This window comes from Colossoma macropomum, unplaced genomic scaffold (assembly GCF_904425465.1).
Source record: "Colossoma macropomum unplaced genomic scaffold, Colossoma_macropomum, whole genome shotgun sequence".
Lineage (NCBI taxonomy): Eukaryota > Metazoa > Chordata > Actinopteri > Characiformes > Serrasalmidae > Colossoma > Colossoma macropomum.
Window position 1 is genome coordinate 12901438 of NW_023494788.1, and position 23678 is coordinate 12925115.

At 37.6% G+C, this 23678-nt stretch overlaps 1 protein-coding gene across 2 annotated transcripts in view; it reads left to right on the plus strand.

Annotated features, from left to right (window-relative positions):
- Positions 1-23678, plus strand: part of glra1 (glycine receptor, alpha 1) — a 78994-nt gene that overhangs the window by 13950 nt on the left and 41366 nt on the right. The window contains exon 3 of one of the 2 annotated variants that reach the window (XM_036568512.1): positions 7457-7495. The exons of the other annotated variant lie outside the window; for it this stretch is intronic. Coding sequence (XP_036424405.1) covers positions 7457-7495 — 39 coding nt within the window. The remainder of the gene's footprint in view (positions 1-7456; positions 7496-23678) is intronic. 2 annotated transcript variants of the gene reach the window in all.

Here is a 23678-nt window from a genome sequence, read left to right on the forward strand (position 1 = left end):
TTTGGTGAATGCATTCTGACATTTTAAGCTGTGCTACGCTGCGCTCTTGAATATTGTAACCAAAGTCTTTCTACAAAGTTGGATAATTGTTTTCTCACCTGAGCTGACCTTTGACTGTAAGATATTCAACATATATCAAATTCATTGTGGGCTGAACCTCAACAGTACCTGTTTCGATTATGATAATTAAGTCATCATTTCTCATTTCAAATTTACAAACAGTTGGAAAGCAGAATTAAGTAATGTGATGTCATCATTTGAGAAAAGCCCTGGCCTTTCCAGTGTGACCTTAACACAAAGGAATTAACATCATTGTCTGAGAGCCAGGAGGCAGCCCGTAGTCACATGACCCGACATTATGAAATTCAATGGTTCGTCATGGCTGTCAGGTCAACAGCGTATGAGCACATTGAGCCGGAAGCTCCTGCCTTTTGCTCCTCTGCCATAGAGCACAGTAATGAAATTCATGCGGCGAGGGGCCTGACACAGTATCTCTCTGAAACTGCGAGGGTGTCCTCAGCCCAACTCAGCCTGAGTGAAGGTTACTCCCAAACAAACACCATCTAACGTGAGAAGACATTTGTTTCCAGCTCTCTGGAGGAGCACACCTCTGCACATTGGCACCTCTCCTGCTAATTTGGTGCCATAGCAAGCAGGGGTGGGGGGAGGGAAATGGGGATATATAAGAATTGCCTGAAGCTACGAATGTGCCAGCATGAGCAGAAACTACACTGATCATGACTGGGACCCACTGTGGGGAAATCCATCCAAATCATTTTGCAGGAATACAATTGAAATGGAAATAAAATCTTATCCTGGCATATTTGGGACAGCCCACATAGTGATGACCAAGTACTGCTGCATTTACATTGGTACTGTTACTGTTACTGATCTCTCGGCTTATTATTCAGTTGTGATAACATAAGTACAAACTAATATGCAAGATGTAATTATTACAATTATAAATCTTATAATGATTTGATTTAATTTTGATCCTTTATGGAAATAATTCAATGTTCTATGAAATCTCAAATTTTACTATAATTTAGTTTCACATGATTGTTTTAATGTGATTCAGAATTACATTTAAAAACACTTTGGATACTCTAATTTGACTGGAGGAACTGATTATACTAGGGATGCACGACTGGAATTCACCAGGATCGGAATTAATCTGGATCAGAATCAGCCAGTCGGCTACATTTGGAATGGAGAGATTTTTGCTCCAATCATATGAATGCTAATCGGTCAATTTACTATTTTGTTATATTCATATTAGGGTTGTGAAACGATTAAAATATTAAATCCTGATTAATTGCTGCATTTTGTGTAGTTAATTGTGATTAGTCACATTTCTCCATTTAAAAAGCAATACATTTTGCTGGATATATATGAGTGGACAAAATAATCTTCAGACTTGATATAATTAGCTAATGGTAGAAGCTGGGAATAACTTAGTTATAGTTTTACTTTTGTCAATACAGCCATCAGTGGAACTGCTGCTACACCTAAACTAAAAAAATTATGCATGACTGATTACGCTAAATAGCCTCATAGTTTCATTGAAGCACTTTATTTTAACAGATTTTTCTGGTGTTTTCAGAAAAGTTTCATGAAGTTTTTTGAATGCTGGTTTGGCCTGTTAAATAGCAAATAATGTTATTTATGTTGCAATTATGGCTGATAGACAGTACTAGAAATATGCTAGCATGCTTTATATGTTCATATAGCCCACACAGTGTATGTTTCGGGTTGAAAAAGGGCTAGTTTGGCTGTAAAAGAAATATTCAAAATTGGCCAAAAAAGATTCCGGATCGTTACATTCCTAGTGAATACAGTATTGGAATATCAAAACAGTACACCAAGCATGATTGGATTCTTACAACTGAAAATAGCCTGAGAATTTCATGTTGACCAAAAATGAATTCATACTGTATTCCAAAATTGATGCAGTTGAATCTTCACCTTCAGACTGATGCTTTTTTACACTTCTAGCATTCATAAGAGTGCAGAGCTGAAGTGTGGGCCCACATACGAATTTTAGGGGTTAAAATTTTGCCAGAGTAAGATTTTTTTCCTCGCGCAGTGCTTGTTGACAGCTGCAGGTACTGTAGTGTAAAATGAATGGGGGAGTGGGAGAGTGTGCGGCAGTGCTAGTAAGATAGGGGAGTGGGTCTCTCCTCCACACACATGCAGGGAGCTGGGCTGTGCTGTAATCTCGAGCCTCCGCTGATGAACGCTGTGCAGTGCAGCTGCGGCTCCGCTCTCCCCGTTAACCTTGTCCCTCCTCATCAGTCGCCGTGAGGAGCAGCGGGCTCGACAGCCATGAGGTGCAGCGCATCCCCGCCAAATATCACTACCATGGGTTGCTTTTGCCTTGTCGCAGTCCTACCACCCACCAACAGTCCCCCACCAACCCCCTCCAGATTCTCAAATGAGCTACCACGATGCATTACAGTGATGATCAGTGTAACGCTTTATAATGACTGTCACTTTGCTTCTGAATGGGTCCTTTTAGACAGGTGTACCTTCGTAAATATACAGTCTGCTGCGGTATATTTACTGACTGCTTTTCTTTTTTTGGATGTTCTGTATGTCTACGATACCTTGCTGCATTTCCTCCCCATCCATATCTTAACCTGAAGAGAAGATAAATGAATTGCTGGTGGAGCTTGAAGTTCATTTTTTGTGCTATCTGCACCTGTTAATGGGACTTTAATAGGATTGATGAGGATTCTCTAATGAGTGGGAGTGTAGCATTCACATACAACTGTAATGGTGAACCTACTTGAGTGTTTTTCTGGCTTGTTTAGAAGATCTACAGATATTGTTAAGATTAATGTGTCATGTGTAAGAATGCAAAATAAAGGGTCTTATAGATAATTAAACCGTGTAGCAGTTCATACAAGCCCTTTGCTCTTTATTGCATGTTGTTGCCATATGGCAACATTTTTTTTGCTTATCTACAATATAAAAGGCTTTTCTCCTTTTCCTTTGGGAACCTAAAGGCTTTATGTGTAAAATAATATAGTTCTGATCACTTGCCTTTCTGTTGCAGTCTGTACTTCTTTTTCACACACATCACATGAGGCTGGGCTCCTGAAGTGTGTATAATTCAGTATTTATACAAAACAACTTTGAGAAAACAAATTTAAACACAAACACTTTTCTTTTTAATAAATAATTTAGATGTTATGGATTTTATATAAAACAAAAATGTATTTATTGCCATATGGCAACAGCACGCAATAATGGAACTGCAGTGTGCAGTGGATTGAATGGGAGTAAGAACACACTGCCACTGGACACATTGGACACATTTTCAGATCCTTTTTACAAGTTGATGTTTTAATCAGTATAATATTCACATTTTTCTGTGTTCTTAACACATTTACACATTTATGGCCGTCATGCAGGTGAGTTTCATCATATCTGAATAATGAATGTGTCTATATGGCAGTGCACTGGTTGACTCCCATTGTATGCATTGCAGACTGTAGTTCTGTTGTCACACCGTTACCATATGGCAACAAAATGCAAAGTACCCCCTCAGTTTTTAAAATTAATTAATTAACTAATTAATACATTTTTGGTCATGTATATTATATAATTCATGTATTAACGGGAAGAAGTCAAGAGATGTTGCTTTTGTTTTGCTATACTATCCAAACCTAATAACTTAATAATAGTATAATATTATTTATATTTTGTATCAATAGCTTCTCAATATTTTTTTCTTTACAATGTCAAGCAATGACAAACATGGCAAAAATGTAAAGAGTGCTTTTACTTCCCCAAAACAAGACTGCACACAATCAGATCATAATAAAATATCTCCTCTTTTACATACACAAATGTGATTATGACTCACAGCACTCAGTGAGTTACATCATTTGTAATTGCTGGCAATAAATGTGACTAAGGCTTAATTATTACTCGCTTGTTACATGTTGAAAAAGATAAGTTGATTCATAGTTTCCAATCAATGCCACATTTGTGTTTGCAAGCAAAAGAGGAGATATTTTATTCTGATTTTGAATTTGATAATGCTATTGTTGTGCACACAGTCTTATTTTGGTGTTCTGGCTATTTTTGATACTAAAATAACTGGAAAAATTCAGAAGCATGGACTCAGACCTGTCTGTACAGGATATAACTTAAATGTAAATGTATTTTATTAATTTTGTAACTACTTACAAACAGTATAGCAAACAGCAGTAACTCTAGACTTCTAAATGTAAAGGTGTGCCTGTGATGGATTCTCTCCTACCAAATACTGCAACCTTTCCATCTTATGTTGCAAAGTATTGGGTGAAGGTTTGAACTGTATTTCCAGTGTGACACTGACTGTCACAAGGTAGGAGCAGAAATATTGTTGTTTTCCCCCGGGAAGAGAAAAGGCAAAGCTGTACTGCAGGATGCTGCAGGCCAGTGAATATACAGAGTGATAGAGCAGTCATCCAGCACAGACGGAGAGTACGTTAGATTCGATTTTAACATTTTATACACATTTTAACTCCTTTCATACAGATTGTTCCAAGTCTCCCAGGACTGGAGGAACTGTAGAGCGTGGGAAATTTATTCTATAACTGTTTAAATTTGAAGTCAGCGTTGCGCCACCACTGCAATTTGGTTCTGTTTACTCAAGGGCACAAGATTAGAACTGGGCATGGAAATATGCCAACGTGTATGTGGAGTATGTCTGAGCTTTAATCCCTCAGTGTACACATATACTGTAATTTATGTGAGTAGATAAGTGTTAGAGTAGATTCTGTATTTGCTTTTAGTTTTATAGATATGTAGAATATTCTGTTGTATCTAGATGAGCTCCATTCATCGTTCTTTCATTTTCAGGTCTGGGTTTAGTATGTTTCATATCACTGCTGTTGTAACAACCTCATATCTCTGAAACAATGACTTCATAGAAGAAGGAAATACCTGGACGTCCTGATTCAGTTTTTTTTTTTATTATTATTCCCTGATTTGATCTGAGTACCTTAACATTGAATCGGCTGATATCAATTAGATCTTTTCATAGATAATACAGCCACACAATTTGCTCTGCTAAATAATACAACAGTAAAATCAGTCAGCTTTATTATGTATATAATGTGATATTCTAGACTGACTTTTTTGGCCTGCTACTTTATTTTTAATGTGTTTAATATTGATTATGATCCATTTTGATTGAACTCCCTGATTATTTGGCTACAAAAAAATATTTAAAGCCATATATCTATGCTGCGCACGCAAAATCATTTAATGGAAAAATCGTATGCAGATGTTTGGACGCCGCCAGACATGTTTTCTTGATTTTCTAAGTCAAAAGAAGTTAACACATCCTCTAAAGAGAACACACTTCAGTACATTTTAATACACGACTATTGTTTATTTGCTAAATTTAACATACTGGGGAAAAAATGAAAACATACACATGCATTTATATTACAGACATTTTAAATGTTATGCTTTATTTTTTCCTATATATTCAAAAATAAATAGAAATTGTACACTGAAATTTGAAACACTGAAAAATGTCATATTTAAGTTCTCTGCATACAATGCATTAACTTATTTTGACATAGAAAATCAACAAAACGTAATTGGCCTGAGGGTGTTCAAACTTGTGCATATGACTGTAGAGGTCCTCAATAAAATGGGCTATGTACCTTTTGTGACAAACATCCAGAGTTACATCCATATGCTTTTAAAAGTATAACATAACATACTTACTCGCTAATATGAGCTAAACTTTCACATTTTTCAGTTCTGTTAAAACAAAAAATCTTTGACTGAATTGTTGGTCTGTATATTTTCTCCTTCTTTCTGAGTAATTTCAGTATTCAAATACCGCCACCTTGAACGGCCGACCAAGCGCTCGAGAGCCCGAGCACATCCTTAAACATTGTGTCCTTGGGCTTTAATGTAAATAGAAGTTTTGTTTGAACTGTTGCTGGTTGACTTTTTGTAGAAAGAAATGTAGCTCTTTAGCTGAAAGTTTAGGACAGATGTTTGTAATTGGCCAATATTTAATACAAAGCTTTAAGAAAGCTCGCTCAAAGCCGGGTCAGAGGTGTTGAGGCTTGAATAGTTCATATAGATCCTCCTCACAAAGGATAAGCTTCTTTGGATGTGCGGGATTACTCTAGCGCTGGGGATTGGGGGTCATGTCGAATGATAGAAGGAAAAATGCCTCGCATTACAGAGCTTAAGTCACCTGTCTCCAGCAGTTCATGTTTATGCCAAGTAATTGCGTTTCATTTTACGAGTGAGTTCCTTTGCAAGTAACACAGATGGATTACTGCAGTCAACAAGAATCTTTCATCCGGGCACATTCTCATTCCTCACCAGGCAGATAATGATGATTTTGCCTTACAGATGCACAGTACTTTCTGGAGCACAGAGCAATGTGTGTGTGTATGTAAGTGAATATGTGCCTATAGAAAATCCCCCTATAATATCCAGCATAATCCTTTTTACTCAACAGGGAAGCCAAGATGTTTCTCAGACTTGTGTGTGGTATTATCCATTCCACCATGCTTAATGGCATTTACTCTCAACAAGAAATTCATTGTTATTCTTTTTAGCCGTATTAATAATGCTTCTGATTTCTCAAACCGGGGATAAAATACGCTTATTACGTGGTGCTGCTATATGTATGTGGTAATAATGAGAATAACCTCAGCATAAGCTGGCAACAGGCCAGTTTGTATAGGAATTTTTTTCAAGGCGAAAGCCAAATGGTGCACTGCAACATGTATTTCTGTCTGCTTAAAAATACATAAGGGAAAATGCCGCAATTTGTAGATGGCACACTCTAATGAAGCATAGTAGGGCTACAGTATGTGCGAGGCATTCGCTTCGAATGCCCTCTCCACCTCCGAGTAAGTTCCCATTCCTTTTGTATGGCACAGTCCCGCAATCTGTTGGGAGTAGATACAATCAACGGAAAGTAAAGGAGCCTTAAGGAAAGGATTACGGAAATTGGTTTTCTTCAATTTACCAGCCGAGAAAAATGAAAAAAAGCTAAGTGAAGCCAGTTTGACATGTAGTCTTTGCATTTTCCCTTCTCTCTAGTGTATTGCATCTCTTAGTGCATTTTGCTAACCCACCTTTGCCTCCCATAATGAAATCTGCATTGCAACCCCCCACCCCCACCCCCACCCCTCCTTTCATTTCTATGCATCGCCTTCTCTCCTGCCCGCTGACCTTCTGGACAGATAAGTGCATCCCTCCTACCTGCTCTTGCCTTTAGTATGTTGGCCCCAGTCTTTCCCTGCCATACACTTCAAAGCCCAAAGTGTTGGCAAGTAAAACTAATCGAAGGATTGAGCCATGCTTCTAATTTTTCTTTCTTTCTTTTTTTTTCTGTTGTTGTTTCTTCAGAGGAAATAACAACAATAACATTATTGCTGTTAGAATACTATGTGTTTAATCCTGATCTTTTTTTTATTAGACCCACAAGGCTCCAAATCGGATGGTACTCACAAGAAAGGTACTTCCTTTTTCTTCAATCCAGGAATAAGCGAGCTTAGTGGTTAATGCACCTGGAGCAATGTCCCATTAACTTATATAAGGCAGCACCTAGACTGTGTGCAGTTTCTGGGCTAAATGGGCTATAACAGTACCTGTAGATGTGTTTCTAGATCATTCTCTCTGCATAACATTCTTCTGAGACACTGATTGTTTGTGAGATGCTGAAGGAGAGAGTAATTGAAACCCACTGTCTGCATTTTAATAGTAGAAAGTCAGTGCAGCCAGTTCTGTTGGTCAGACGTTTCTCTCTCTGTAATGTAAGTTAGTAAGAAGGCTGAGTGACAGTTTAAATGTCCTGAGCACACACTCAGATGGCATCTGATGTCTGTTTTTACACTGTATCCATGTGTATAGCATACTTCACTCTTAGAAATAAAGGTGCCTGAACGGTTCTTTGGAAATACACTAGCATTTAGGGATGCACTATGATATTATAATCGTATTGGTATCAACAGGTAATTGCTTTTATATATATATATATTTGCCACTGTATATATTATATTTGCCACTGTATTTGTTGATTTGATTTCTTTATCTGTACCCTGGAAAAGCAGAATGTGTAGGTGATGCCGGTCTACTGTGCTACACTGTTTGCATTTTGTTCATTTTACCTCATTTGTTACCCTACAGAAATAAATGTTATATTTCTCTGTAATGCTAATCCAGTTTGATCAATTTCTACATTTCAGAAATTCTTATGAACTGGTATTGGCAGATATGTACATCAAAAATATTTCAGATATTTCAGATATTGCAATTCCCAGTTCGTTGCATCCCTACTAGCACTGAAAAGTTTGGAATCAGTGGTCATGTTAACAGTTTTTGTTACTGTATACGCCACAAGGACTTACACTGGATTGAAATATTACATATATTTTAAAATTCAAAATATTTAAAAAACTCTGTGAACAAGAAGTTATTAAATGATAAATAATAAACAGTATTGATCTATTTACATTTTTTTGCCAAGCTATTCACTTTGATATTCTATCTCCATTTTGAAATTTGCTGAATTGTGGACAACTTTATTCTCAATTTTTTTCAGATTTCTCTGTCTTCTACAGCTCTGTTCATCATACTGGATGCATCTAATGTCTCTCAATATTTTTACATGCTCCTTTGTTGCACAGGACTAACATATTTTGCACTTTTAACAATCAAACTTGTTTTATCTTATTAAAAACAGTGATTCCAAACTTTTGAACGTTAGTGTACAGTGATGGGGAAAACGTTTCATTGGTATAGAATGTTTGTGGAGGACTTTAAATATGTTCTTCGCACTCACACGTCTCATTTACAGACATGGTTCTGTAAAGAACCAGTCAATGAAAGGTTCTTTATGGAATCATAAGTGGTTCTCCTATGGCTTTGCTTATATGAACCCTTTTTGGCACCTTTATTTTTAAAAGTGTATTAGGGCTGCACAATATATTGTTTGTTAATTATTATGACTGTGCCATACTTCTGTTGCTAATATGCAAATGAACCTGTTAATAAATCACAAAAAAAAAATCATTGTTGTGCTGTAAGCATCCTGAACAATGTCGTATGTTCCAGATGAGTTTCTCACTCTGTTTTGATGAATTATGAAACCCAGCAAACGTCAATAATTATGGTCAAAGTAATGCAAGCCTGTCTTTAACCATGTTACATCAAAGTGTTTTTAATATATCACAGTCACATTATGTCACCATATAATTACTATATGGTATTTTGTCCATATCTTGCAGCCCTATTATAGCAGTGGTTTGTTTTAAGATGGCTACTAGAAGTACATCAGTACATTTGGCTCAGTGTTCAGAAAACATTCAGCCTGGGCTGTTTGCTATTAAACCTGGCATCCCTGTGGATAATGGCCTTTTGGATTTTTGCTCTGGTTATACCCTGCAGTTCCTGATGCTGTATTGAGCTGGCGAGCTTGGCTTTAGAGCTAACGTTGTTGAATGGTATTTGCCCTTGAGTCTCAAGAGGCAGGGCTAGGCGTTATCACTGGACCACTGATTTTCCTCGATTGCTGGATTAAGAACAAAATGAGTTTTCACACCTGACTGAGTTCAGCCAGAGGGGTGAGCAACACTGCTGTATTTGTGCAAATACACACCATTTTTGCTCATTAACCCCTTAAACTGTAAGAGCCTGTATGTGAGCCCACACTTTAGTTCCTCAGCCTCGTAATTACATATCGTCGCTGACTTAACAAAGCCTCATGTCTCTAAAATAGTAACTTTTCAGGAGAAGGAAAAAGCATTCTCAAGTTTTAATGTAAATTAATGTAACAAGACTTTTTTTCAAGCATTTATGGCCCTTTCTGTTGGTCCTTTCATCATGAAATATTCACATTTTCTGACAAAAAGTCAGAAAAGGAGATAACGTTTTGCTCAGACAGTGGCAATATATAATTAGTCTTATAGTATGTGTGTGTGTATATACACACACACACACACACACACACAGATCAGGCATAACATTATGACCACCTCCTTGTTTCTACGCTCATTGTCCATTTTATCAGCTCCACTTACTATATAGGTGGACTTCGTAGTTCTACAGTTACAGACTGCAGTCCATCTGTTTCTCTGCATACTTTGTTAGCCTCCTTTCCCTGTTCTTCAGTGGTCAGGAACCCCATGGACCCTCACAGAACAGGTACTATTTGGGTGGTGGATCATTCTCAGCACTGCAGTAACACTGACGTGGTGGTGGTGTGTTAGTGTGTGTTGTGCTGGTCTGAGTGGATCAGACACAGCAGTGCTGCTGGAGTTTTTAAACACTGTGTCCACTCTCTGTCCACTCTATTAGACACTCCCACTTTGTCAGTCCACCTTGTAGATGTAAAGTCAGAGACGATAGCTCATCTGCTGCTGCACAGTTTGTGTTGGTCATCCTCTAGTCCTTCATCAGTGGTCACAGGATGCTGCCCACAGGACACTGTTGGCTGGACATTTTTGGTTGGTGGACTATTCTCAGTCCAGCAGTAACACTCAGGTGTTTAAAAACTCCAGCAGCACTGCTGTGTCTGACCACTCAGACCAGCGCAACACACTAACACACCACCACCACATCAGTGTTACTGCAGTGCTGAGAATGATCCACCACCCAAATAGTACCTGCTCTGTGAGGGTCCATGGGGGTCCTGACCACTGAAGAACTGGGTTAAAGGGGGTTAACAAAGTATGCAGAGAAACAGATGGACTACAGTCTGTAATTGTAGAACTACAAAGTGCACCTGTACAGTAAGTGGAGCTGATAAAATGGACAATGAGCGTAGAAACAAGGATTGTCAGTACAGCAACATTGAACAATTGCAATTAGAATAAAGGCCAATTATAGAGAGCCTGCAAACAACAAGCAGTATAGTAATGGGATAAACTGCATAGTAACAGTAGGAAGAGTAGAGACCACAATGGAAAAAATCTGAGGGCTTTGTGTGTATCCCTAACCATTTCTGTTTTATATTATAGCATAATCTGCTTTCAAAGTGGGTAGGCTGTTTGTTTTAAAAATATGGTCTAATAAAATCAATCAGTCAAAGAAGTAACTAATTGTATGTCAGCCCATTATGGTCTTATTTGATTAGTTTATTTTTATGAATTGTTTTTCCTTCATGCTCCTTAAATATTTGAAAAAAAAGAAAACTATTGAATAAATAAACAAAGACCCAAATTGTACTCTTATAGGTTGTAGGGGTGTAACAATTCTTTAAATCCATGGTTCAGTTCAGGCCTCGATTTTTGAGCCATAGTCTGGTTCATACATCTTTTTCAGGGGTAAATAAGAAAAAAAGGGAGAAAAAAACGGGTTAAAATTTTACACTTGCGTATTTTATTTAGATAAAGCTAGGGTTAAAGCTGGGTTTCATCTGATATAAGGCTTGTGCTTTTCTCAGCTGTCATATACGGTAAATGTTGAAAAGAAAGAAGAAGTTTAGCAGTGACTGCAGTCGGAGTCCTCTGGGCTCAGTGCTGGCACTGAATTCTTATTAGAGCCCTGTTATTTAGCTTTATTAAGAACTGTTCAGCCTGTTATAGACGCGCCTCGCTCCCGGATGCAAAAGCTTTGTGTTGAGTAGTGCTGAACCTCGGGGATGTTTGTCAATGCGCCAGCTTCTCAAATGAATAGGAGCAGTATCCACAAATCGCCTTACAGGGCATTATTCTCTATTCATCATCCAGCTTTTAATTATCATTTATCCTCAAAAAAGATTAGCACTTGGTCTTTGTAGTATTCTTGACAAATGCCCTGAAAATTGTTTTATATATTAAACTGTTTTTTTTATTAATGATTAATTGGAGCTATACATTTCTCAGCTGAATTGGAAAACTGTAGTTCTGCTCTGCTTTGCGCTCTCAACATGTTATTATGATGATGTTCACCTTTTAAATAGCATCCTGGATAGAGATGTAGTGGATTTCAATACTTTCTTTGGACAGAAGCAATTTTAGGATGGCTGTTACTCTTCCAGCTATTGAGTTCCACTTAATTTCCTGCTGATATATGTACTGTGCTGATATTTAAACAGATATAGAGTATGGGAATACCGGGGGGCTGGGGGGGGGCTGCGGCTCAAAATAAGAGCTAGTTTGTTTTAATTTTTGCTTCAACAACAAAGCCACCCAAAGTAAACATTGACAGCCATACCCCTGTATATATATAAAAACGAGGGCTTTCTTATTCACAGATTCAGTATAGATTTATAACATTTTCGTATTATAATTTTAATATTAAAAATACAATTTTATGTAGGCAGGTTCAAACAACAAATAATTAGACCTTAAATATTTACAAAGATTATGTTATGATCTATTTAAACCCAAGGCATTAATAAGCTAAAGCATGTTATAAGCTAAATGTGTACAAAATGATTAGTAAGCTACATACAAAAGTACATACAAAATCATCATTTACAGGGTCCTTTCTATCAGAGGGTGGCTGTCCCAAACCCTAACCCCTAAATTTCAACTTGTAAAAATAATAATACTTCATTGTTTTTTGTTTCATTTTTATTTATTTATTTTTAATGCTGTCCCATAAATGGAGCCTTATTTCAGCCACACCCTGCATTTTAAAGCAAGAAGCAGAAAAAGACTGCATCCTTGTACCTCATGGTCACATGGTGAGCAGTGAGATCTCATTGTTTTAAAGGAAATGTGTCCCAAAGTCTGAAAATCAGTGTAGAACATTAAAAATTGTCACTACTGAAACACATTTTCTGCAATTAAGTAAACTTTTTTATGTTTTAATAACAATATGATGATGTTATATGTTCAAACTGTTCAACTGTTTGCCAGACAAATACTGGCCAGTATTTTTGAGTTAAAATTAGCTGACATAGTAACTACCAAAACAGTCACTATTGAAACATTTGGTGAAGTTTCTGTAGTGAGATGGAGATGGAATAGTCAATCATTTATTTTAATTTTAAGGTAAACATAATTAAAGCGTAGTGCCTTTCCAAGCAAAAAGATTTTAGTCTGAAATGTGTTTTGAACTCTGACTTTGAACTAGTTAGAATGCCTCTTATACATTTTAGTAGAAAGACAAGCCATATAGTTCTGCTCTAAACGAAGGCTTAATGCAGACTGTTGCAGACATACATTCAGTGTCAACAGTCTTTGAACTTGATGCACAATCACTAACTGGTTGATAATCAGGACTAATAATACATGAGAATTTTACGGCAATGTAACACTTGGAGAAGCTGAATGTCTCAGAAAGTCACACTAGTTGCTCCAAATACAATCATTTTGGGTTTTCAGGCTGTCCCACTGTAATAGGAGGTTATAAGCAGCTTTAGTGCAGAAATTCTATAGTTCTAGATAGAATTATAGTATAGTATAGTACAATTCTAGAGTGTTATGGTCAGTGGACATGTCATTTCCTGAGGTGCTGTATAATTGCTGGGATAGTTGAAGCAATCTCTCAAATTAATCAGTATACATTACAAAGTTCAAAGGTCACAGTTTTCTGGCTGTAGAGGTAATGCTGTTTAATACTATGCCACTAGCACAGCTTGTATGACAGCATCTAGTATTTTTCAAAACTTATCACTGATGAGCTGATGTGATTCATCACCCCAAAAAGAAACTCAAGAAACCATTCAGGAGACAAATTCAGAAATGTTTCCATCAAAATCTGTTACACCCTCGTAAAAAAGCAAAATTTAAAGGATGCCTTTTAAAATAGTGTAGACAGCTGTAATAATCCCCTGAGATCATGCTGTACACCACAATACAACACAGTACAGTGAAATGCTGCTGGTATAGAGCAGGGCTGACAGCCAGTCATATGGTCACAGTCGTATCTCCGGTAACTGGCAGGCAATTTAAAGCTGTGCCATTTCTGCTGTGGATTTCACTGACGGAATATGGGATGCAGCCAAACCTCAACCTAATCTTGTGTAACCCAGTACTACCCTTTAGGCCACATTTAAATATGCTGTGAGTTGATGCAGAGGTGAGACAATGAGGTAGTTATGAGGCTGTGGTTTTTATGAGAGAATCTTGACGTTTGGTACTGTCACAAATGATATACAGAAATATTGAGGCACAATATACATACTGTGTTAATTAAAAGCATTATGTTAATTATGTGGTGTAATAAACAAAATAAAAAAACAGACTGAAGTGAACATTAACAAACCAAAATACTTTCTTAGAAGAAGATGTGAAACTGTGAAGCCTGTAAGAGGTCAAGTTGTGGACTATGTTTTTTTAGTCAACAGAGAATGTCCATTCAGAATGCTGTGGAGTCCAGGACTAGACTTAGTTCCTGCCTTGAAATTGACCTGTAGTGTTATATGTAATTTTTAAAAATTGCGTCATTGAGTTTAATTGGTGTGCACCACCGATATGGGAAGTGTTCTTTTTTCTGTGCATATCTGCGACGGCAATGCTGATGTTAATACAAAACATGTAACGCAGCACTGCCTATACATTCTGCTCATACAATAAATACGTCATCAAATATTGGTAATACAGATATGATTCTGATATCATTGCGCATCCCCAGAATTTTAGCATATTAGCGTTTTTTTTTTTTTCATCAGTTACTTCAGAGATAACCATAGGTGTCAGCCCATACAGTGTATGATGTATGTACGTTTACGTTGCAGTGTTGGCGGTAAAGGGCTGTATAAGGCAGGGATAAAGAAATATATATATATATATATATATATATATATATATATATATATATATATAAATATATATATATGTGTGTATATATATATATATATATATATATATATATAATCTGCCCAATGATTTTTTTAATTTATTTTATTTTTTTTATACTAGCCTAATAAGACGGATCAGACTGCAGGTGGTGAAGTATAAGCATAGGTACAGTTATGTGCAGAAGTTTAGGTGCCCCTATTTAGTTCAGGTTACATATGTTGTTGCTTTTCTAAATGAAAATTATTTAAAATGTGGCTTGTGCAAGTTATGGCACAGTTTTTTTTTTTCAAATATGCTAAATTATGCAAATAAATTGAAACTGTGCACAAAAACATTGCAGAAAGATGACATATTTTATTGTGTTCTCTGTAGAGCAGTGGTCACCCACCCTCCTCCTGGAGATCTACTTTCCTGCAGAGTTTAATTCCAACCTGCATCTAACATGCTGCCTCCTCCCCATACCTACACTGTTGCATCTTATCTCAGTGAGCTGGAGCAGGTGTGTCAGATTCTGACTCTGCAGAAAGGTAGATCTCCAGACCCAGGATTGGTGACCACTGCTGTAAAGAATGTATTAACTTACTTTCACTTCAAAAATCATCAAAACATCTGACCGGGGGTGTTCACACTTTTGCATATGAGTGTGTACTGATTTATGAAATTCTCATGTCGTGCTCATGCCATACACAGACAAAACAGATACAGCCTCGTGTGAGAAACGAGCCAATCAGAACGTCATTCGGTTGTTTAACTTGCATTATTATAAATGCATTAGTAAAGATACATTTGCTCCCTGATCTCATCTTGCAGATGATACTACATCATCAGAGACTTTTGTTTTGTCAGTTCACCACAAAATGCAGCGTGACTCTGTTTGCTTGCTCTCACTCTCTCTTACTCTCTCTGTCTCTGACTGCCTTTTGATTATGTTTGACACCTAAGAAGTAATTAGTATAGATATTAGTATAGATTACTAGAGTGATATGTTACAGTATAGAAAATCAAAACTGGATAAGTTCCTGTCGTTGCTAAGGAGTGAAGTGGTAGAATTCTTTGGAAGAATATCATTCAATTTATGCTTTTCAAAGTGAAAATAAGTACACCTTCTGCATATTTTAATGCACAATTACTGTTTATTTGCTGAATTTAACATGCGGCCTTTGCAAAAGTCATGGTTCATTTTATATTTTGTTTTATTTTTCCCCAATATATTCAGCAAATACACAATAATTGTTCATTAAAATTTGCATGAAAATGCAAATTTGTAATATATCATTGAGTGTGTTTACATGCACTTGATAATCCGATAAGTGCAGAAAATCAGATTTTGTCAATAATCCTATCAACGTGTTTATATGCACTTGAGTAATCAGATAATGGGGAAACTCAGAGTCTACATGAGTCAGACAATAATCGTATTTCTGCTTTGCAACCAGCCAATAAACTCACAGAAGATGTAACTTAAATGTACTGTAAAACTCAAACTTCATGCTGCGGCTTTTTTTTTTGTTTTTTTAAATATCGCACCACTTTACCTGAAAATATGAATATACATCATCTAGAAGATGAAGAATATTTAAATCCTTCATTTCGTTGAGATTGTAGTTGGTTTCAGTGTCGCTCCAAAAGTGTTTTGCTTCCATCTTGTGGCAACACTCCTTGCTTATTCCTGGTGCCACGGTCTGTTTTGCAAATGCGCAGACTGAGAAATCTGAAAGAAATCAGAGTAAGAGTTTACATGCACATCCAGCTCTTTTTATTGGATTTCTTAGTCGGATTTCTAGACCTTACTCCAATCCAAGAAACCGGAGTATGCTGTTTACACTATCATTTAAATAATCAGATAACTGCAGAAATCCTATTATGATTGGATTATTGGATCAGTGAATTTATACAGTTTGGAGGCTCTGATTATAAGGGTTAACGTCTCTGGAGGTTGACACGAATGGCTCTGTGAAACCATGAACAGAACTTTAGAGTAAACACCTGCATGAGGTCATTGACCAGTGTGTCCTATCCATCTGAGCTGAAGGGAAAAAACGAACCTCGTAATCCAGTATAATCACACTGCAGTCAACTGGTTCTCTATTCTGGCCTGTGTGCTGCAGCCCTGCTATTGATTTATGTCCCTCTCTGTGCACACTCCTCCAAGGCTGTCATGTCCCCCCGTCACTCAGCGCTAGCCTTAAGGGCAGGAAGGGATTCTGGTAATTTAGCAGCCTGTCATTACTTATAGGCATGTGACAGTGCAAGCTCAGACTCTCTCTCTCTTTCTCTCTCTCTCTGCGGCTGGCTGTCACCGTGCAGCCTCGCTCTCTCCTATCCTGGCCCACCGCTGCCAGGCTCTTATGAATTTTAATACAATCCTTCTAATGGTGAGGGTCGCCTCTAGCTGAATGAAACGTACAATGATGGATGGTGGGCCTGCCTTCTAGTCTCCTTATTTGGATGTTGTTGTGGTTTAGGTAGGCAATCTTAAATGGAGCATAAATGGAATGCAGAAATACATAAGTGCTTCAAATTTTCAGTCAGGACAGTGTCTGAGAACAGTAATCAGTGTTTTTTTTCCTTGGCTGTGTTTGTAGAGCTTGTTTGGTAAGCTGTTTAGTTTATAGTGAAGGAATCTACCAATTGTAATCATTTTTTTTCTTTTGATTAAGTTGTTTTAGGTGTGCACCAAAATGGGAAATAGGGACAGGTGTTGGTGCCTGACACTTTAGCTGTATTTGTCAGTGCTGCTTTATAAACGTACATTTGTACATATAAAAAGTACAAATTGGAATTACGTCAACCTGGATTAGCATTACAGAGAAATGTACGTAAGATAACATTTAAACATCTGTCCAATGCTGATTTTTTTTAAAGCAAATATGTGCTGATACCAGTATGATTCTGATATCGTTGTGCATTATAAAGCCAGTTAAGGAAGCTATTTCGATTTTAGATTAGTTGAAGGTATCTGCTGATCTTTTTTCCCCATCTGATTGGTTTGGCAATCTTATTGGACTTTAGCTAAAAGTGTAGTACTGTCTAAAAAGTCAGAGACCAACATTGATCTATGTAATTTCCAGACAAAAGCTCCATTAAGCACGAGTTATTTCTTTTTTTAGCTTCAGGAAAAAAAGCAGGAAACAGATTTAGCTGAAAATGACACAGAAGCCTCAACAACTAAATATAATATCAGATCTTTCAGCATTTAGTCCACCGTTTACCTTAATTACAGCTTCCATTCTTAGCAGGAGACTTGCTTTTAGCTTTTCAAAGAAATCTGCAGGGACATTTTTCCACACCTCCAAAGCATTGAGTTGTCTTCTCACAGTAGAAGGATGGACAGAAACACCTGTGGATTTTTTCAGATCTGAAGTAAGAGTGGAGCTTGATTTTCTCCTCTCTCTCAAAGATGAAAGCTTTAAGTGCTGTTTATCTGATGGGGACAGTTATGGTGGTCTACCAGGTCTTGCATGGATATGAGGAGATCCATTTGCTCTGTATCTTTTAATAATTTCCTGAAACTCCAGTTTTTTTACTGATTTTACTTTGATGCTCCCCTTTCTCATGCAAGTGGATTATCTTATATTTAATCTCCTCAGAAATATCTCCTGAATGAATAACTTGTACTTAATGGCCTTTTTGAATGGAAATTGAATACATGAAGGGTGGTCTCTAACTTGCACAGTACTGTTTCTACAAATGATAATGATTTTTTTCCAATTTGGTTGTATTTGTAGAGCTAGTTAGGAAAGCTATTTGAATCTCTTTCCTCAGCATTATTTTATCCATAGGCATTATAAAGCGGTTTTCTCTAGTTCACACTGGGGAGTTGTAAAGCTATTCACCATGACATTGTGGGAATCTGTAGAAAATGACTCTATGAATACTCCCATGTTAACACCAAATCCCAAGCTTGCTGATGCAGTGGAGAAAATGTGGTTCTCCGATTTGTCTTCCAAAATGTTTTTTTCTGTAAAAGTGAATACCCACCAGGGCTATTCGCAGCTTCAGTTTGAACTTTCTCTCTTCTTTTAGATCAAGTGGGAGCTTGACATCTTTTTTTCTATATCGCAGTAGCTTCTATATTGAGGTGCAAATTGAAAAACGCTCTGTGCCAGTAGACACACTGTGAGTCAGCTCAGACGTTTATGCATGAAGAGCAGCAAAGGGCTCTTGACATTTACCCCACTGTTGACATACAGCACTGTGCACTTGTAGAGGAGGAGACTGAAGAGCACTTTCTCCTCTTCTTCACAGAGGGCAGAGCGAGTAGTGCTCTACTTGTCTATGTGTGAGGGCAATATATTGTATATTAGTGCAATAAAAAGTGAAGTTGCCGTGCCAACACCTTATAGGTACAGCCTAAGCGATATGAATATTTAATGTGGCCTGGCCATTGTGTTTCTGCTGAGAGCAGCTGGATTTTTAGCCTAAGCAATATCATTAAAATTTCTTTATTTATACGGTGCATTTTCATCAGGGGCACTCTACTTATCAGGGAGGCATCTTGAGTGGCTGTTGATTGTAATAAATTTGTTCCCTTTGCTTTTTCGAGGGGTGTCATGTGGGGACACCACTTTAGACACAGTGTTCTCTTAGATAACTGACTTTAAAGGGCCCGTATTCTACATTCTTCCCCACACAACTCACATTGTGCAGCTTTATGACCATTATGAACATTTCCCCAACCTTTTTTTATGCTTTAGAATTAAACAAGCTGTTTTTTAAAGGTACTGTGCCTTTAAAACTAATATGTGGATGAGCTCTGTTGTGATTGGCTGCCTTTATTGTGCTTCGTTCAAAAATCCAGGCTGAAACAGTCTTTATAACTTCAGTTTGAAGGGTGGAGCTAAACTACTGAGGGCTGGATTGATATATGTAAATGTTAGTGCACTGGATCAGTACTGGCATTTGTACTGACCTTATTAAGCGAAACATGTATCGGCAAGATGTGACTAATCCACCATTAATACTGTTTCTTAGACACAGTCAGTCTAAAATACAGCTAATGATTAAGAATGATTGTATTACAGGCAAACTTGTTTGTTTAAGGAGACTGCAAGTTTGCGAACATGAAATAAAATGTGTTTCTCTACAAGGTGCTGTAGCGTGGCAAAATTAAAGCCCCTCTGAACAAAGCCTGACTCTGTGCAGGAAGGCTTTTCGAGTTCTGTAGTGCTTCACACCAGCAAATACATATGAATGGTGTAAAGTTACTTTATTAATGGTTATTTATTAGATGATAAACACCATATAACACATAAATAAATGGGGAAAAAAGCGACCTGTTGCTTGCCAGAATCATGAGCCCACATTTATTTTTACTGTTAAACCTCTTGTTGCTTATTTATCTTACTTTCTCTTCTTCATCAGTCAGCATCAAACCTGTCAGCTTCATCAGATATTCATATTCTTCAGACATGACAGGTCACTGCTGGCCAGTTTTAAATGTGTTATAACTTCTTATTAATGGTTTTAGTGTGTTTATGACCTAATTAACCATAAATAAACATTTTAAACCATTCATAAACCCTTTAGGTAGTTTTGTTGTAAGTGGTACTGTTTTATCATACAGTATAATGTAGATTTTGAGATAAAAAGGTGATAGTTAAGGTGCCTACACTGATGAAATTAACAGTTATAACATCACACAATATGACATCACAAAAACAATAAATTCCAAATGGCCTATTTTAACAGCTTAATTCCCATATATGGACCATGTAGACCAGACGGTGAATGGTACATGTTGAAACTTTAACAGTGTTTACATACTACATCAGTGTCTTCAGCAAAGAAAATTCAGTTTTTCGTTATATGGTCCCTTTAAATCAATGCCTTGATTTGGTTTGACATCATTCTCAAAGTTCTCTGCTGCCAACAGAGCTACTGATGACTTGGCTGAGACATTGTGGTCTGAAAGCAGCTATAAACGAGTCATCATGCTGAGTTGCAGCGTTGGTTAATAAAATGGTGAATTGCTCTCCAGGCTCGCTGCACTCTCCTCTGCATTTGCATCTGTGGGCAAACCTGTAATTTGTCTGCAGCCCATGAAGGTTATATTCACCCAGGGGGAAGCTGGAAAAGTGATCTATTGCCCGTAAGTGACAAAAATAATCCCAGTAATGAATCTGCGAATGTCTTCATTCAGCTTTTTAAGAACAGAATTGTCTCAGCTTACTGGTAGCTGCCATTGAAGAAGCTTCGAGAAGCCACCCTCTTTTGGATTGGCTCTTTCCCAAGGAGGGGAGGCAGTGGGGGGCGACAGCGCAGCCCTATCGGGGTGGGATTGTGTCATGTTTATGATGGCGCAATATACAGAAGCGCAGTGAAACGTGTGACGCTTCTTAACTACTTCATTTTGTGCACAGAATGTGTGGGGTGGTATGGCGCTGAAACGAGCATTTGATTCGCTAACACGGAGCAAAAAAAAGAAAAGAAAAGTCGACTTGAGCCGGCTGTTGCGGCCCTTTCTCAGCGTGTTGTGTTCAGGAGTGCTTTGTTTGCAGGGCCCAGCAGATCATTTGGCAAAAGCCTGGTAAAGCAAATCATTCTGGGCAATGAGTCACCCGGCCTGACAGTTAATGAGCACTCTCCCTTTCCCTTCTGCTCATTGGAGGGGCCGGCAAATGAACTGCAGCGGCAGCGAGGACGCTACATCTCCCTATAGCACTGCGTCACATGCAGCCAGGAATGTCAAGACCAGACAAATTATTCCAAGCAAAGTGTTACCCAGTGGAGAGAGAACACCAGCAGCGTAAGGATAAGAAGCCACCCAGTGCACATATAGACCAGAGTGGCCTTAAAGGAATACTCTAGTAGTTTTCAACCTGATCTCTATCTGACACATTTGTGGAGTTTGGTCGATTCACCCAGACCAGAATTTCAGCATGTTTCCCTGAACTTAAAGAACAACAGAAAACCTATTGGCTCAAAACACACTTCTAATAGAAACCACTGGGAGGTTGCTTTAGCACTTGCTCATTGGTTTCTTTTATACATGTATTTAAAGCAACTGACCATTGTCGTTAGAACTTAAATCGGGCCTGATTCTGAACTTGAACACAGCCTGAGAACTTCCTGTCCACAACCCCAATCATCAAGTTTTGCGTCTCAACCTGAACTGAGCCCAGCAAAATTTTGTCCGAACGTGACCCGACCCAGACCATACCATCGAGTCCAAAACTGACTCAAGCTCAACAAAATTCTTTACAAAACTGACCTGAACTGGCCCATCATCATTCCCAAAGCCTTTTGATTTTAATGATAGTGCCACTTAAATTAGCATGTAGCAACAATAATGGCTATCATTAGATCCTATATAAATGTAATAAAAAAGACTATAAAATAATGACATCATAATATAGTCTGTCCAGGATGAAGTTAGAATTCCACTTTGCTTTCACAAACATCTCAAACGTTGTTTAGTCTGGATAAACTTTTCATACTGTACATACTCATGATGTGCAGTGATATAGTATGTTGTTAGGCTTCATCTGTTTAATCCTAAAACAAACATATTATATGTAACATAAAAATATCTTTTTGGCCTAACAAATAAAATATAAATGTTCTTTTGACTGCAATAAACTGTACTTTCCTGAACTGAACTGCATTATTTACCTGGCATCCATTTTATCACAGGCATTGGTCCTGTGGACCTTGTTGCTATATTCTGTCCACAACATGAGAAGGTGTGAATTTGAAAACACGTTTTATTATTCAAAATTTGAATAATAAAAAAATTGAAAATGTTTTTATTATTTAACATTAGCAATGGGAAACTGGTAGGTGTTCATGTTGGAGGAGTAAATGAAGCAGACAGTGTCGGTATGGTGTTGGATGCCAATGAGGCTCTGTTGTCTTCTGAACAAGGTCTTTTCTCCTCAGTGAACGATGCACCAGCACGTTATTTGTCCTGCTGAGTTCATGCAAATATGCCTAGCTCTAATGGCCTTCTACAGAGATTAGACTGAAAAACACTGGACTATTCTTTTACAACATGCTGATGCTGATTCACACCATTTTTTTGGAAATAACCCTGGTGTCTTGTACAATTAAGCCTGATTTGTTTCATTTTTTTTCTTATAATGCAAAACTTCAGGCTGCATACCAAGATAAAAAGGTCCACTGGGTATATACTTTTATATCGTAGAGGAAATTTGCAAGCCTAAAAGTGATTAAAACTGCACTGATAATCTACCTATTCAGCACTGTGAAATGCTCTATGGCTTTGGACTGTGGGCAGAAACGGAGTTGCATTTTCAACAGGCTGTTTAGCAGGCCTGTGCGTGACCGTATTGGAAGCGTGGAGCAGTTTGACAGAGTATTTATGAGGTTGTGAGCGCTGCGTCACTTTGAATATCCCCTCTCCGTTTTATACCGCAATACAGAGGTGATGGCGTCTTTACTTTTCATTCTTCTGTTGCAAACATAGGGATTCTGTTATACACTTTAGCACTTCTGTCTCCTTGAAAGACCTTTGATATTAAAGCATCTTGGCAATCATACAATAGACATGGACCTCACAACTCGCGTAAAGAATAATGGCTGGCTTGTTTACAGCAATGCCCTCTCAGGTTTCATTGAAAGTCTGTTCATGCCATGGTCTAATCTTATTAATACTTGTACTAGCAGGTATTCCGGCCCACTGAGGAGGGTCACCTCAACGTTGCATTATTGTCTCTAACCTTGAGGCTGTCCTCTGAGAGGAATTTATTTTAGCTTGTCTGTTCACAAAGTATCTTTCCTTATCTGACAACAGACTGTCTTTATTTTTAGGGAAAATACCTTTAGCCAGTGTCACCTTGGTCAGTTATGTATTTCAAGGTTAATGACTGTAGTCTGTAGTTTAGGATGTTAATGGTATTGAAATTGACTTTTGCATGTCTTAAGCGTCAAAAGAAACAAGCAGGTAAGTTCTGAATTGTAAACTTCTGATATCAAATGCTGCATAAAGTTTAACTGAGTATATGG